At 41.7% G+C, this 14,456-nt stretch overlaps 1 protein-coding gene across 1 annotated transcript in view; it reads left to right on the top strand.

Annotated features, from left to right (window-relative positions):
* The window catches only part of LOC117510006 (trichohyalin-like), a 57,780-nt gene extending 43,528 nt beyond the window's left edge, over positions 1–14,252 (top strand). The window contains exons 9-12 of the mRNA XM_034169613.1: positions 7,258–9,634; positions 9,719–11,032; positions 11,069–12,454; positions 12,506–14,252. Coding sequence (XP_034025504.1) covers positions 7,258–9,634; positions 9,719–11,032; positions 11,069–12,454; positions 12,506–14,157 — 6,729 coding nt within the window. The 3' untranslated portion in view covers positions 14,158–14,252. The remainder of the gene's footprint in view (positions 1–7,257; positions 9,635–9,718; positions 11,033–11,068; positions 12,455–12,505) is intronic.
* Positions 14,253–14,456: the final 204 nt, after the last annotated feature.

The following is a 14,456-nucleotide window of genomic DNA, read 5'->3' as shown; positions in this document are numbered from 1 at the left end:
GCCTTGGGGCAACTGTTTGTTGTGATTTGGCGCTATATAAAAAAATTGATTGATTAATTGATTGAATTACATAACAGATACTGAAAATGAATGACCACATAACACAGACAGTGACACGTTGGTCTGGGTGCTGAATGGACTGGGGGGCATGTCTGTTCCTGGACATCAAAGCTTGAGAACACGTTCCGTGTTTGGAAGTACATGAACTGACAACATTCCTCCGTGAGGCACATGTCTCTGCCAGCTGTCACATGGAAATATATCAAACATCTTTCACCTTTGCAGCGGCCGCACACAGCGCACCTCGTATTTCCTTTGTTGTTCCTTTGTCTTTGTTGATTTCAGGCATTTTTTCTGCACTAATTACAGGCCAGCAATGGTAGTGGAGTGGTAATGTTTCCGTCTGGTAATCTGAGTTTATGGGTTTCAATCCCGTGAGTGAATTTTTTTTTAACCAGGGTTATTTAACTGCAGGGGTCTGTATTGCGTTCCTTTATATGTATTATTTATGTGATATTCTCTGATTATACAGCTGCTTTTTATTTTATTGTTCTCCACATCAGCAGCGTAATGTGGTGCAGCTGCTCGCACTGTGTTCCTGCTCGAAAGACACTGTCGCATGCACGAACCTTCGCATCGGGATCATGCACGCTTTCCCGTCGGTGAGATGTGTTTGTGGTTCGCTCATACGAGCTGTTTCGCCGTGAGTCGCCCTGAGTTTTACTTATTCGTACTATCTGTGAAGGGGCGCTGATGAAAATATACATTTTAAAAACAAAATAATCCCAATGGTTTTGGTTTGCAGGAGGAACCCACAGTACTGGAAGCTGTCAGAGGTCAGTTGTATTTCATATTTTACATCTCAAAATGTGTTTTAATGTATTTTATAGCAATTAAAATTGTTGCAGACGCTGACAAAGTTCCTGTTGTGGGCGGGAGCAGGAGTAGCGGTTCAGATCAGACGAAGATCAGAGAAACAATCACAGAGGACGGCAAGTCGGGAGAAGTTGTAATGTAAGAGATAACTTCATGATCGATGGGTCAGTGTGTTCGATTCCCATCGGTGCCCCAGGGATCTTAAAATTGCTGAACCATGGGACACATTTCCCACTCTTAACCCACACAAATGTTAGATAAAGATGTAGAGCAATAAGGAGGGTCACCAGTAGTTTGGCTGTGAATGTTGGACTCCATAAAGTTGTGCACGCGCTAAAGATCCATGTCAGTGTTGCAGAATTGCCACAGTTATTGTTTGAGCATCTTAGAGCTTTCCAGTGCTGCAGCTTGTTATTGCCATTGCAAAAGACAAGCCCAGCCATCTACCTGTCACTGCTTGGCACAAAAGTGGGCGTGTTCTTGGCCTTCTCCAGCCGCTGAGGCACCTGCGTGTTGGATCATAATCAGACAAACACACCATATTCAAAATGTAGCTGACGTTCCCTCACAATGCAAGTGATGGTCCTCAACTGGGTCTCCCAAATTAACGGTTAATATGACACAAAGACCTTTACCGGCTTTACCCAGGAGGAGCAGAGAACCTCTCCAGCAAATCTCAGTAGGTTGAAGTGAAGGCAGGCAGTGTGTGAGCGAGGAGATTTTGACTTAGGAAGAACCAGGAAGGTTTGTTGACGACATCATAAGACAGAAACATGGTGCATTGGTGCAGGTTATAATAAAAGAGGTTTTTGTTTGTTTATGATTTAAATCTTTCAACATTGTCAAACATATCTGTAACAGTATTATTTTTGAAGATATGAAAACTTTTATTTTGCATTATAAGCAGTGGTGGGCACAGTTCCGCTAATCCACTAACTGCTAATTATCAAAGATAATGTTTTCATTATCGGATTAGCTTTTCAGGTAATTTTGAAAACCATCAGCGGACCAATTAACTTCCAATAAATTTTGGTCCGATAATTTTTAGATCACTAACATATTTTTGCAGCCATAGTGAACAAAGCTTAACAGTTACAAACATTTATTAAGTCTGATATCAAAGATTTGAGTACCTACCTGTTAAATGTTTTGTAATAGATGTACAATTCTATCCTCTTCAAACAGAGAAGAGCTAGTTTCAGGAGAAACCACTCTATTCTCTGCAGACACAGGAGAACTGGTCACAGAAAAGAAAGTAAGTGAAAGTAAGCAAAAGAAAGAAAAATATCATTTCTTTTGACCCCATACTGATGCGCTGGCAATATCACCCATGCATGCAGTTTTAACCTATGGTTAAAATTTTAACCAAACTGATTTCGGACAAGTTATTTAAATTAACATCACATTTGAAGTTTTATAAAGTGAAAATATCAGACATATGTTTTAGTTTTAAAGTAATGCACTAATTTGGAAGGGTTTAGTGTGGACATGCCGTCTCCAGTGTATTATGGGTAATCTCAGTACATTCACGACAGGAGAAATGCATTTGAGACGCTCTGATCAGGCTCCACACGGACAACAGCATTAAACCCTTTGTATATTGTGCGTAAAACTCTCGTCAATATATTCTCTGGGTTTATAGACATTGTTACTGTCTTTGTTTTATGTAAAAATGCCAGAAGGCGCTCAGGCTGCTTCTCCATTATTTTCAGTTGGAATCACTGTAAGCTGCAGTTGCTTCCTGTTTGCCCTTTAATGTCCTGCTTATGTCAAACACTGTCTGTCCTCTTTGTTCCAGAGTAATATATATAAGATGTCTTCGCATTATTTATTAATGACTTAGAATCTTATTTAATCCAGAACGGCTGCCAGACAGTAGACTTCGACAGTCCCACGTTGGACATCTACTTAAACTTATTGGTCCTGATTTATGCTGAAGATACTGTTATGGCTACATCAAACGCAGGGCTACAAAAAGCCATTGATCACATGTGTGAGTATTGTAACAAGTGGAGGTTAAAAATGAATAGCAACAAAACAAAAATAACAGTATTTGGCAGCAGAAAAACTAATAATAAAAATCTCAGCTTTATGTGTAATGGAAATAATTTGGAAATTGTATCTTGTTTTAAATACCTGGGACTGACTTTAAATTATAATGGATCATTTAAGTTGGCCATCAAACAGTTGCATGATTCTGCCTCAAGGGCAATGTTTGCTTTGCTTACGAAAAGTAGAAACCTCAAATTGCCACTAGATGTCACCCTTGATTTATTTGACAAGTTAGTAATGCCAGTTACCAGTATGTTATATGCATGTCAAGTTTGGGGTTACTGAAAATTTGATATTTTAGAAAAAATGCACATTCCATTTCTTAAATACATTCTGAAAGTTAGAATATCTACATGCAACAACTTGGTTTATGGTGAGCTCGGCAGATTCCCCATCCACATAGCTGTAAAAAAGATAATTATTGGGTATTGGGGGAGATTGATAGTAAATAATGACAACAAACAAAAACATACAAACACATGTATCAATACTTGTACCAACAGTTCTGTGAGGGTGTTTTTATGTCCCGTGGCTCCAGGAGGTCAAGAACACCCTGGATGAATGTGGTTTGTCCTACATGTGGTCCTCACAGTCTTTCAGTAGTGTTCAGTGGCTTAAGTTAACTGTGGAATGGATTTTAAAGGACCAGTATGTACAAAAATGGCAAAGCCAATTATGGGAAATGACATCGTGTGACGTTTATGTTGAATATAAAAAATAATTCAAATTAGAAAAGTACCTATTGTGTGAAAACCTTAAATACAGGCAGGCCATTTGCAACCTGAGAACTAATAACACCAGGATCCCCAAGGTCACTGGCAGATACAAAGGCCTTTGTAATAGCGGTTCTGTGGGAGATGAATTCCATGTCTTGTTTGTTTGTACATATCATGAGGTCAAGAGACTAAGAGAAAAATATATCCCTGTTTTCTATAGAGAGTGTCCATCTAAACATACGTTTGTGTTACTGTTTCAATCTGAAAACAGGAAAATCATTTGTAAACTTGGTGCCTATTTGAAAGGGGTTCTGGATTTGTATTGAATTTTGATTTCTAGTGTTTTCCTTTTACCAAAGTATGTATTTGTTTTTGTTTGTGCTCCATACCATGGAATTGGTTATGAGCAATCTATCTATTAAATGAAATGAAATTTGGTTCGCGTTTATTAAATTCCATGCATCTTAAACATAGCAGACACAGATTATTTATTTGGAATATTTGTTTTAGCAAGTTTTCAGGGTCTCTACTGCCATCTCCTGGCCAGTAGTCTTCATGGCAGTACTCGCCCTAAGTATTGAGATATCCCATATCCTTTGCGTGCAAGAGAGTTGCTGCAGCCTCTTGCTGCAGCGGATGAAAAGCATAAAAATGAACATTTTAGTTGTATAATGTTAATTTACAGTTGTTGTCGTGTTTTCTCTCTGTGCTGTTTTATACCGCAGCAACTCTCTGGTGCACAAAGGATTATGGGATAGGGTCTGAGCATCTGGGCACCAGTAGATGGCAGTGTTCTATGTATTTTGACCCTGGTTATATCAGACGGTTATCTAATCACAACTTGACTTTTGGCTTTTGCAGATGGCTTTTTGGTACAAATAAACAAATGACATATTTTACAAAAGCACATTTATATCTGTACACCAACACACACCTCACATTAATGTGTTGGTTTTTACATAGAATGAATGAGTCAACCAATCAGGGTTAGTGGAGGCTCATTTTACCCATAATCCCTTTGGCATCTGTCTGTGTTTGTTACAAAATTTCAGAATTAGTGCATTATTTAAAATGAAAAGATATGTGTTATATTTTAACTTTGTACAAATGACAGAATTGGCATTAATGGAGTTATTCTATCCAGATTAATTTGATTTATAAATCAAAACCATAAGTCAAAACTTTTATTTTTCAAGACCTCTGCCTCACGGTGGCACTGCTATATGCTTTTAAGGAATAATGAGTTGTTTTTTGTGTGTGTGTAGAGTTGAGCTTAGCTCCTCTCATTTGCTTCACTGCTGCAAAATGTGTAGTAAATAGGAATTTCCAGCAGTGGGCATGGCGCACAAAGATAGAAGTACTGACTCATTGTTTGGGTTTGTGATTGCTCTTGGTGTTAAAACAAATCGGCTTGTTAATAGTTGCAAGTGTGTGTTGGTAATATGCATATTGTAATATTGTACAAGACTGACACATTTTAGCAGAGTTATGGCCCTTGATTAACAAACCTAGACACTGTCAGTTTCATGAGTTGGTGTCTGCATTCAGAAATCAAATATCACATACCTTGAAATGTCATCAGAATGTGGCAAGCACTTGAACCAAAGCAGCATTTGCCAGCAGAGCACATTGTGCTCTCAGAGCACTGTTGTTTACAATGCTGCTTTGGCTGGGACCGCATCACCCCACAGTCACATTAGCTACAAGAGACAGAGGCAAAGCAACCAGCTGCCATTCATTTTTCAGTCAGAGTGGGCATTTTACAGCCACAAGAGACAAATGGTTGCTATGCCACCAGTGAGGCTTGGCTAAAATACAAAAGAAAATTTTATACAAATGCTGAGTGACGCGACTTGGCGACTACAAATTCAAGTGAAGGTGGCGTAATGCACATTGGTTGGTTGTTGGTTATATTTTAATTATTTATCATGAAGTTCACGTTTAAACTGTGAAACATCGACCATCAGTTACATTTCTTTGTCATAAGGGTTTCATAATGAAATGTTCAAGATCATTGTCATATTTTATTTATAGTGAATCTGGAAAGTATTCACAGTGCTTCACTTTTTCCACAATAAATCACATAAGTATTCACACCCTTTGTTCAATACTTTGTTGATGCACCTTTGGCATCAATTACAGCCTCAAGTCTTCTTGAATATGATGCCACAAGCTTGGTGCACCTATCTTTGGGCAGTTTTGTCCATTCCTCTTTGCAGCACCTCTCAAGCTCCATCAGGTTGGATGGGGAGCGTCGATGCGCAGCCATTTTCAGATCTCTCCAGAGATGTTCAATCAGATTCAGGTCTGGGCTCTGGCTGGGTCACTCAAGGACACTCACAGAGTTGCCCTGAAGCCACACTTTTGATATCTTGGCTGTGTGCTTAGGGTCATTGTCCTGCTGAAAGATGAACCGTTGCCCCAGTCTAAGGTCAAGAGCGCTCTGGAGCAGGTTTTCATCCAGGATGTCTCTGTACATTGCTGCATTCATCTTTCCCTCAATCCTGACTAGTCTCCCAGTTCCTGCTGCTGAAAAACTCCACAGCATGATGCTGCCACAACCATGCTTCACTGTAGGGATGTTGCCTGGTTTCCTCCAAACATGATGCCTGGTATTCACGCCAAAGATTTCAGTCTTTGTCTCATCAGACCAGAGAATTTTGTTTCTCATGGTCTGAGAGTCCTTCAGGTGCCTTTTGTCAAACTCCAGGTGGGCTGCCATGTGCCTTTTACTAAGGAGTGGCTTCTGTCTGGACACTTTACCATACAGGCCTGATTGGTGGATTGCTGCAGAGATAGTTGTCCTTTTGGGAGGTTCTTCTTTCTCCACAGAGGAATGCTGGAGCTCTGACAGAGTGACCATCGGGTTCTTGGTCACCTACCTGACTAAGGTCCTTCTCTTTTGATCGCTCAGTTTAGACGGGTGGCCAGCTCTAGGAAGAGTCCTGGTGGATCAGAACTTCTTCCATTTACAGATGATGGCGGGCACTGTGTTCATTGGGACCTTCAAAGCAGCAGAAATGTTTTCAGCTCAGTTTTCAGCTTCATGGCAAAGACTGTGAATACTTATGTACATGTCATTTCTTAGTTTTTTTTCTTTTTAATAAATTTGCCAAAATCTCAAAAAAGAAAACTGTTTCACATTGTCATTATGGGGTATTCTGTCTAGAATTGTGAGGTGAAAAAATAAATTTCCTCCATTTTGGAATAAGGCTGTAACATTACAAAATGTGGAAAAAGTGAAGCGCTGTGAATACTTTCCAGATGCACTGTATACACTGGGAGATATATCTGTATCATAAATTTTTTACTCCCTAATATTAGTATCAGCCCCCAAAAATGCATATGGGTTGGGTTTTAGGTTGAACATTGAATATTGCTTGAAATTTACCTCGGGTGATCTTCCTTTTTCCAGGATCGAGGACACTGAGGCAGAAATTCCTCAAACAAACCAGTTTGTTGAAGAACAGAAGACGCACGTGCATAACGCTTCGGAATTGGTCCAAACGTGGCAAGCTGAGGTGTGTGTATGCAAATTAGATTTGAATTTGATGTTTGATATGGGATTCATGAAGCTTTCATTCATGATTGAATTTTCTTTTCACATATTTAGGCTGTGCTTAGCATTGATTCTGAAGAAAAATGTGAGTGGGTATTCGATCAGTCGTTGGATGATGCGACAGCTACAGATATACAAAGCTCTGACCACGACTCACTTTTAACCAGCAATTTAGAAAAAGCTGCAGTAACAACAGCAGGAGCTGGTGAGACTGATGCTCCTCTTGTCGACCTTGACAACTCACAAAGTTTGCACAAACCATCCTTTGATACACATATAACAGTTGAAATTGTTGCATCAGAAATTGAGGGAGTTGATGAAGAATCTCAAACGGAAAAAACGGCAGTGCATTTAATACCTGCAGACAGTTTAGACACAGACGAGGGTGTAGAGGTCCTGGATCAAACGGACGAGGGGACTAAAGTCATTGCATGTGAGAACGACTCAAAAGAAAGCGATAAAACTTGTGATAAAAGTCATATACCACAAGTGGTGTCAGGTGGTGTGAAGGCTGGAAAAACAGCTGTAAAGGTTAAAAAACGTGCACAAAGTGAAACCCCCAGACGAAGATCTCAGCAACGCAATAAGTCGCCATCGATACAAAGAGAAACCTCACGTCAGAGTAGTGTGTTAATTTTGAGAGGAAGAACTATTGTGAGAACCCCAACACCCAAACGCCAGTACGTCAGCAAAGATCAGAAAATACGTAAGAACTTAGAGAAAGGGTTAGATGAATTTGAAGCATCGCCTGTAAGGAAGGGGCAAGAACGTGAAGTTGCTTTAGAGAACGAAGCCAACAAACAGAGTGGAGTCGCTGTGCAGGAATTTGCTCAAGAAAAACCGATGGAAGAAAAGCAACAACAGGAAGCTGAGCAACTCACAAATGAAGAAAAAATGGAGACACGTGAGGAGCCAGAAAGACAAGATGCCTTACTGGATGAGCCAGTCGCAGAACCTTCAGACGTAAAACCAGAAGAAGACATTAACAGAACAGGAGGTGATGAACTGGAGAAGGCGGAAAAGCAGGCACAGGAACACAGGCAGGAGGCACAAGAAGTTGAAAAGATGGAACGAGAACTATCAGTGGAAGAACTGACTGCTGGTGTGAAGGAATTTATAAAGAATGTTACACTTTTGACTGAGGAAAATGAGGAGGAGAAACCCACTGAAGGAATGGCTGAGAGTACAAACGTGCTGGAAGTCGAGGGAGATGACACGAGAGAGGAATCTGAGACAGCTCCTGGAAGGGATCATGGTGTATCAACCACAGTGTCACCCAGTGAAGTTCAAGAGGAGGCCAACTTTATCATTGAACCAGCAGCTGCAGCTCAGGAAACAGACATCACCTCTCAGATCCATGAAGTCCAGAAGAAAGCTGTCGTTGTCTCAGTGGATCTGAAAACAACCTACTATCACCTCCAGCTGAAGGCCTCAGAAGAAACATCAGCTGCCAGGGAGCAGATAGAAAAAGAACAGTTGGATGTGACGGCCGCTCAAAAGGTCCAGACTTCATTTGGTAGTTCTGCTGTGGAGGATCAAAGTTCAGAGTCAGAAAATATTGAAGAAACATCTTTGTCTGAAATGGCTGAACCACTGATTGTTGAGGAAAAAGAGCTTGGCGAAGAAAAACTTGCTAATGTCGATAATGCAAAAAGTGATGCAGCAATCCCAGTGGTTATTGAAACAAAAGCTCTAAGAGGTGGGAGAAAGACTGTTAGACCAGGGGGCGAATCCTTAAGCAGAGCAATAAACCTGAAAGCGGACAAAGGTACAGGGACAACTGGAGAAGAAGATGAAGCAAAAACAGCTGCGATACCAGTGGAAGGAGACATAGTAAAGGATGGTGTCACAGAACAAGATACAGCAGAGAATCTGCAGACTACTGGGTCCAAGACCTTTGCAGACACAGAGATGACCATACCAGTCCCAGAAGACATGAACAAAAACCTTTTCTCTGGAGAAGTAACAAGGGCGGATGAGGACGAGGCACAAGTTGTAGAAAAAAGACAACTGAGAAGTGGAACAAAGATAATCACCCCTAAGCCAACACCTAAGAGCACAAGAAGCAAAGAACAAGACCAGGACCAAGACAAGGAAACTGTAGACAGTAATGCTGAGGAGGAACTACAAGGAAAAATAAGCACACTGACACAGGTAGGGATGTCTACCTCTGTCACACCAGAAGATAAACTTACAAAACCAAGGGAAGAAGAGAGTCAAATGGAGGAAGAGGAATCCCTAACAGCAGAACAATCTGGTCCTTTAAGTCAATGTGTAAGTATAGAAATTGTGGAGGAGAAATTGCCGGCTGTGGCTGAGGAGGCTATCCTAGGAGGAAGTACAATTACAGAGCAATCAGCAGGGCCATCTGAGACTTTTGGGGGGTTAAAGGCTTCTGCTGAAGGAACAAGTTTGGAAGAAGAACTGCCACCAGTTGTTGAAACCAGAGCACAAAGAGTTAGAAGAAAGACGATGAGAAGCCCAATAAAATACAGATCTGGGGAGGGCATAAAACAGCAAGAACATCTAGAAAGTGAGGGAGGAGTATCTCTCGAAAAGAACATTGATGATGAAGAAACAAGAACTGAGATAATCGGAGCAAAATCTGATGTTGGCAGAGAGGAAGAACCCCAAAAAGAGTGTGAAGAGAAGAAAGAATCTACATCTGAAGAGGCAGACGTTCAAAAAGAAGAGACAAGACTGACAACGACTAAGCAACAAGAAGACAAGAGAGAGGAAACACCTGAGGAAGAGGATAAAATAAAGGGAGGGACTGAAGGAAAATGTGGAGATGAATCTGAACTTGAAACTGTAAAAATAGAAGCAGTGATGTCAGATGACACAAAGGAAAAGACCAGTAGAAATGGAGCAGAAAGAGATACAGATGAGATGATGGAAGTGGAACAAATGGGCACAATATTAGTTATAGACATCAGTGACACAGCTGGAGTCACATCCAGCCAATGCCAGGAGTCACCAGAACAAGAACAGGAGAGCAAGGACGCGGTCCATCAGGTTTGTAATTTGAAGATGGTGACTGTTGCTTTGGATGACAGGAGCAAAGATGATCATGAGGTCCAAGAAGAATCAGCAGCTGTAGAGTGTCAGGTTGTTCTAGAAAAGACTGCTGATGTGGAAGAAGAGCAGAAGGACCTGACAGAGGAAGAAACTAAGTCCAAGGAGCAAGTTCCTGAAACACCTGTAAGAGAAACGGAGGTTGTTGTGTCAACTGTGGAAGAGAAGAGATTTGATAAGAAAGTGACAGACGATGTCACAACGCAAGATTCAGTGGAAGGAAAACAATCTGTGGCATGGTGTGATGAGGTCGTGACCCTAGTTGAAGGAGCTGAGATGATTTGGACAACATCAGAAGATGAGCAAAAAGAACCACAAGTTCACATCAGAGTTCTGAGAAGTGTGAAAAAGTCTATTACAGAAAGACAGTCTACCACAAGAGCTCACGTGCACCTCCAAGGAGAAAAGAACAATGAAAAAGAGGAACCAGTAACACGAGAAGACAAAGAAGCAGAGATGAAGCAAGGAAGAGAAAATGCTGAGGATGAAGAAGCCCACTTCCAAGAAAGAAGAGAATCAGAAGTGGAAGCAGAGCTAATAAGCATTGTGGAAACACAAAAGGATGCTGGAGAGGTGGGACAGTGTGAGGTTTGTGTTGAAAAAGTGGAACCAGGTCATGCTCGAAGTGCTGAAGAAGATCTGCCATCAAAGGTGAGTGATCAAAATAAAAAGGAAGCACAAGATAAAGAGCAGGGTGAGGAATCTGCAGAAGACAAAGGGGAAGAACAAGAGAAAACAAGCACATGGACTCTGAGAGGGAAATCGACCAGTGTCAAAGCTGAAGGGAAATCCACAAAACCACCTGAAGAAGAAGATCAAATGGAAGAAGAGGAATCCGTAACACCAGCAGGGGTCTCTGAGGAGTTTAGAGAGTTAAAGACCTCTACTGAAGGGTCAGATTCTGAGGAAGAAGAACTACCACCAGTTGTTGAAACTAGAGCACAAAGAGGTGGAAGAAAGAGAATAAGAAGTCCAACAAAATACAGATCCAGAAGGGGCACAAAGGTAAATTATCAAAATACACAGGGAGCACAACATAAAGAACAAAGTGGGGACTCTGCAGAAAACAAAGAGGTGGAAGCACACAAGGAAACAAGCACGTTGACACAAGGAGGTACACCTACTTGTGGAAGAGAAGATGAATCCACAAAACCAAATGACCTCGATCAAATGGAAGAAGAGGAATCCACAACAGAAGTCAGAAGTCAGGACGTAACACTGGAAAATAAAGACAAAGAGATCACAGAAAACACAAAGCAGGAATCTGGTCCTAAAAAAGAAGCTATAACTAGAGAGGTTATTGTGGAGAAAGTGACAGCAGTGGCTGAGAAAGGTGTCTCAGAAGAAGCAGAACTGGAGAAAAAACAAGATGCCGTTGAGTTGGGCCATTGTGACATTTCTGTTGAAGGCAAGGACACAGATCATGCAGTGAGTCGAAATGCTGAAGACCAACGGCTGTCAAAAGAAGCAGAGGAAGCAGGAGAAGACTCTACATCCGCATCCGCCAGTATCTGTGAAATCACAGAAACGGCAGCCATAGAATGTGCGGAGGAAGATACACCTCAAAAAGAAGCCATCATTACAGAAACAAGAGTTTTGAGAAGTGGTGGAAAGACAGTACAAAGAGAGAAGGCCTCAATAAACCAACAAGAAAAGGACAAAGAAGATACAGATACATGTGGAAATAAAAGTGCTGAAGAAGAAGAGATAACAGAAAAAAGAATTCTAAGGAAGGGAAGGAAGCCTACTCCTGCCGCACCGAGACCGAAGTCGAAAAGAGGCCGCATACAGCATCAGGAAGAAGAAGAAGATGAATCTTCACCAGGTGAAAAGGCTGTTGGAAAGGAAGACGTATTAGAGCTGGAAACAGATCAGACAGAGCAAACGGTGGAGGAAGTGGCTTCAGGTGAAAATGAAGAAGATACAGAACCAGGAATTGAGACAGTAGAGTCTGTGGGAGAAGAATCGGACACACTGGAACAGAAACAGTTTGTGCTTTCAGAGGAATTGCCAAAGGGGCAGGAAGAGACTTCTGATGGAGAAAAGGCCACAAATCTGCTTTCGATAACTCAGACAGAGGAGGACAGAGTGGACAAGAGAGAGCGAAAGGACACATCTGCAACTGAGACTGAGGGAAAGAAAGATTTGGATAAGAGTAAGGACCACAAGGAAACAGTGATGGATGAATTGGTCACAGAGGAGAATGAGTCCACTGTTTCAGAAGCACCTGTAGCCGAGCAAGGACAGGCTTTTCCTGGCAAAAGTGCAGAAGATGATAGAGTGGAACCTTTTCCAGAGGAGCAAGAAACAAACTTCTCTGAAATAAGACTTCTGAGAAGTGGTACAAAGGCAGTAAAAACTGGACAAGCCTCAACAAACCAACAACAAAAGGACAAACAAGATCCAGGGACAGCTGAAGATAAAGGTGCTGAAGAAGATGAAGTGATAGAAGAGACAAGAATTCTAAGAAAGGGAAGGAAGTCTGCTCCTACCCCGTCCAGTCGGAAATCTAAAAGAGCCCGCGTACAGCGTCAGGAGGAGGAAGAAGAACAAACAGCAATGCTTGACTCTTCTGAGGAGAAAGACACGGAAGAAGAGACTAAAAGGATGCTTAAGGAAGAGGAGAAGCCTCAAATTGGAAAAGAACAACTTACAGAACACGTGGAGAGTATGACAAGGGAGGAAGAAGACAACTCTGCTGTAGTATGTGTAGAAAAGGCAGGACTGATCGAGGGCGCGTTGTCAGAGGACGTAAGTCCGACAGAGTCTGAAGAGATGAAAACCTCAGTGGCAGCTGTGGAGGCAACTGTTCCTGGAATGATTGAGGAGCCATCAGATGAGGTAGAAGGGACAAGTAAATCGGTTGAAGGCTCTCTGGTCATAGCAAAAGATACCACAGCTACTGCCATGTTACACGAAGAATGCATTGAGCAAACACAGGCTGAAGATGCATCTGCTGTGACAGTGGAACAAGCTCAAGCTGCAACCTCAGGAAAATACAGAAGACAGAAAGACCAAATAGAAGCAGAACAGCAGCAGGAAGAAGGAAAACCTGAGCAAGAGGAAACCAGACACTTGGCAGAGTTCCCTGGAATTGTTCACGAAGCAGAGGAATCATCATCAACTGGGAAGGAAGCAGAGCCTCTTGCTAAATACACCGTGGAGGAGAACTTTGATGAACCAGCTGATGTGGTCACAATGACAGAGAAAGCTGATAAAAACATAGAATCACCAGAGGAAGCATTACCAGAGAGAAAAGAAGGCACAACTACCAGAACCAGGAGAATAACTCTCCCAGTTGCTTCTGGAACAAAGTCCAAAGACACAGAAGAACCTCAAAATCCAAAACAGAGATCCCTGCGGAGAAGCCATTGGCATAGAGGCTGTACAGAAGGGGACCGGCTTGAAGGTGAGACAGATGCAGCCAATGAGGAAGATGATGATGAAGTAGAACTTCATAAAACTGAAAATAAGGATGAAGATGAGGAAGCTAAATGTTCTGCAGATGCACAGACCCAGATGATGGAAGAAAATGTGCAGGATTACAGTCGGACCTCTGAGACAAGTGGTGAAGATGCTGACATCCTGACTTTAGTGTTAGATTCAGACCAGGAGACAGAGAAAACAGGTATGAAAGGTGAGGATGACCAGAGTATGTCCGAGGAAGAGAATGAACCTATAGTAATTAGAAAGAGAGTTTTAAGAGGGAGGACCATTCCCTCATTAGTAGTTAGCTCTAAAGGCAAAAGAGCAGAGGACACATCGTCCAATGATGACTGGGAACAGAATTCACATCTGGCTCAGACAAGGTGTTTACGAAAGAGGAAAAGCACCGAAGCGACCCCAACTCGCCAGTCTAAACGTCACAGCAGAGTTTAAAGGGAAACGAGTGCAGGCACAAACTTTGAACATTCAAGAATACTTATTTAAACAGTCTGACTGACGGATGTTTGGGTGTGGAAAACAATTTTGTCCATCAGTATTATACTCAACAAAAATATAAATGCAACACTTTTGGTTTTGGTCCCATTTTGTATGAGATGAACTCAAAGATCTAAAACTTTTTCCACATACACAATATCACCATTTCCCTCAAATATTGTTCACAAACCAGTCTAAATCTGTGATAGTGAGCACTTCTCCTTTGCTGAGATAATCCATCCCACCTCACAGGTGTG

The sequence above is a fragment of the Thalassophryne amazonica genome, chromosome 5 (assembly GCF_902500255.1).
Source record: "Thalassophryne amazonica chromosome 5, fThaAma1.1, whole genome shotgun sequence".
NCBI lineage: Eukaryota > Metazoa > Chordata > Actinopteri > Batrachoidiformes > Batrachoididae > Thalassophryne > Thalassophryne amazonica.
The sequence above is the reverse complement of the archived record's forward strand: the minus strand, read 5'-3'. Positions and strand labels throughout refer to the sequence as shown.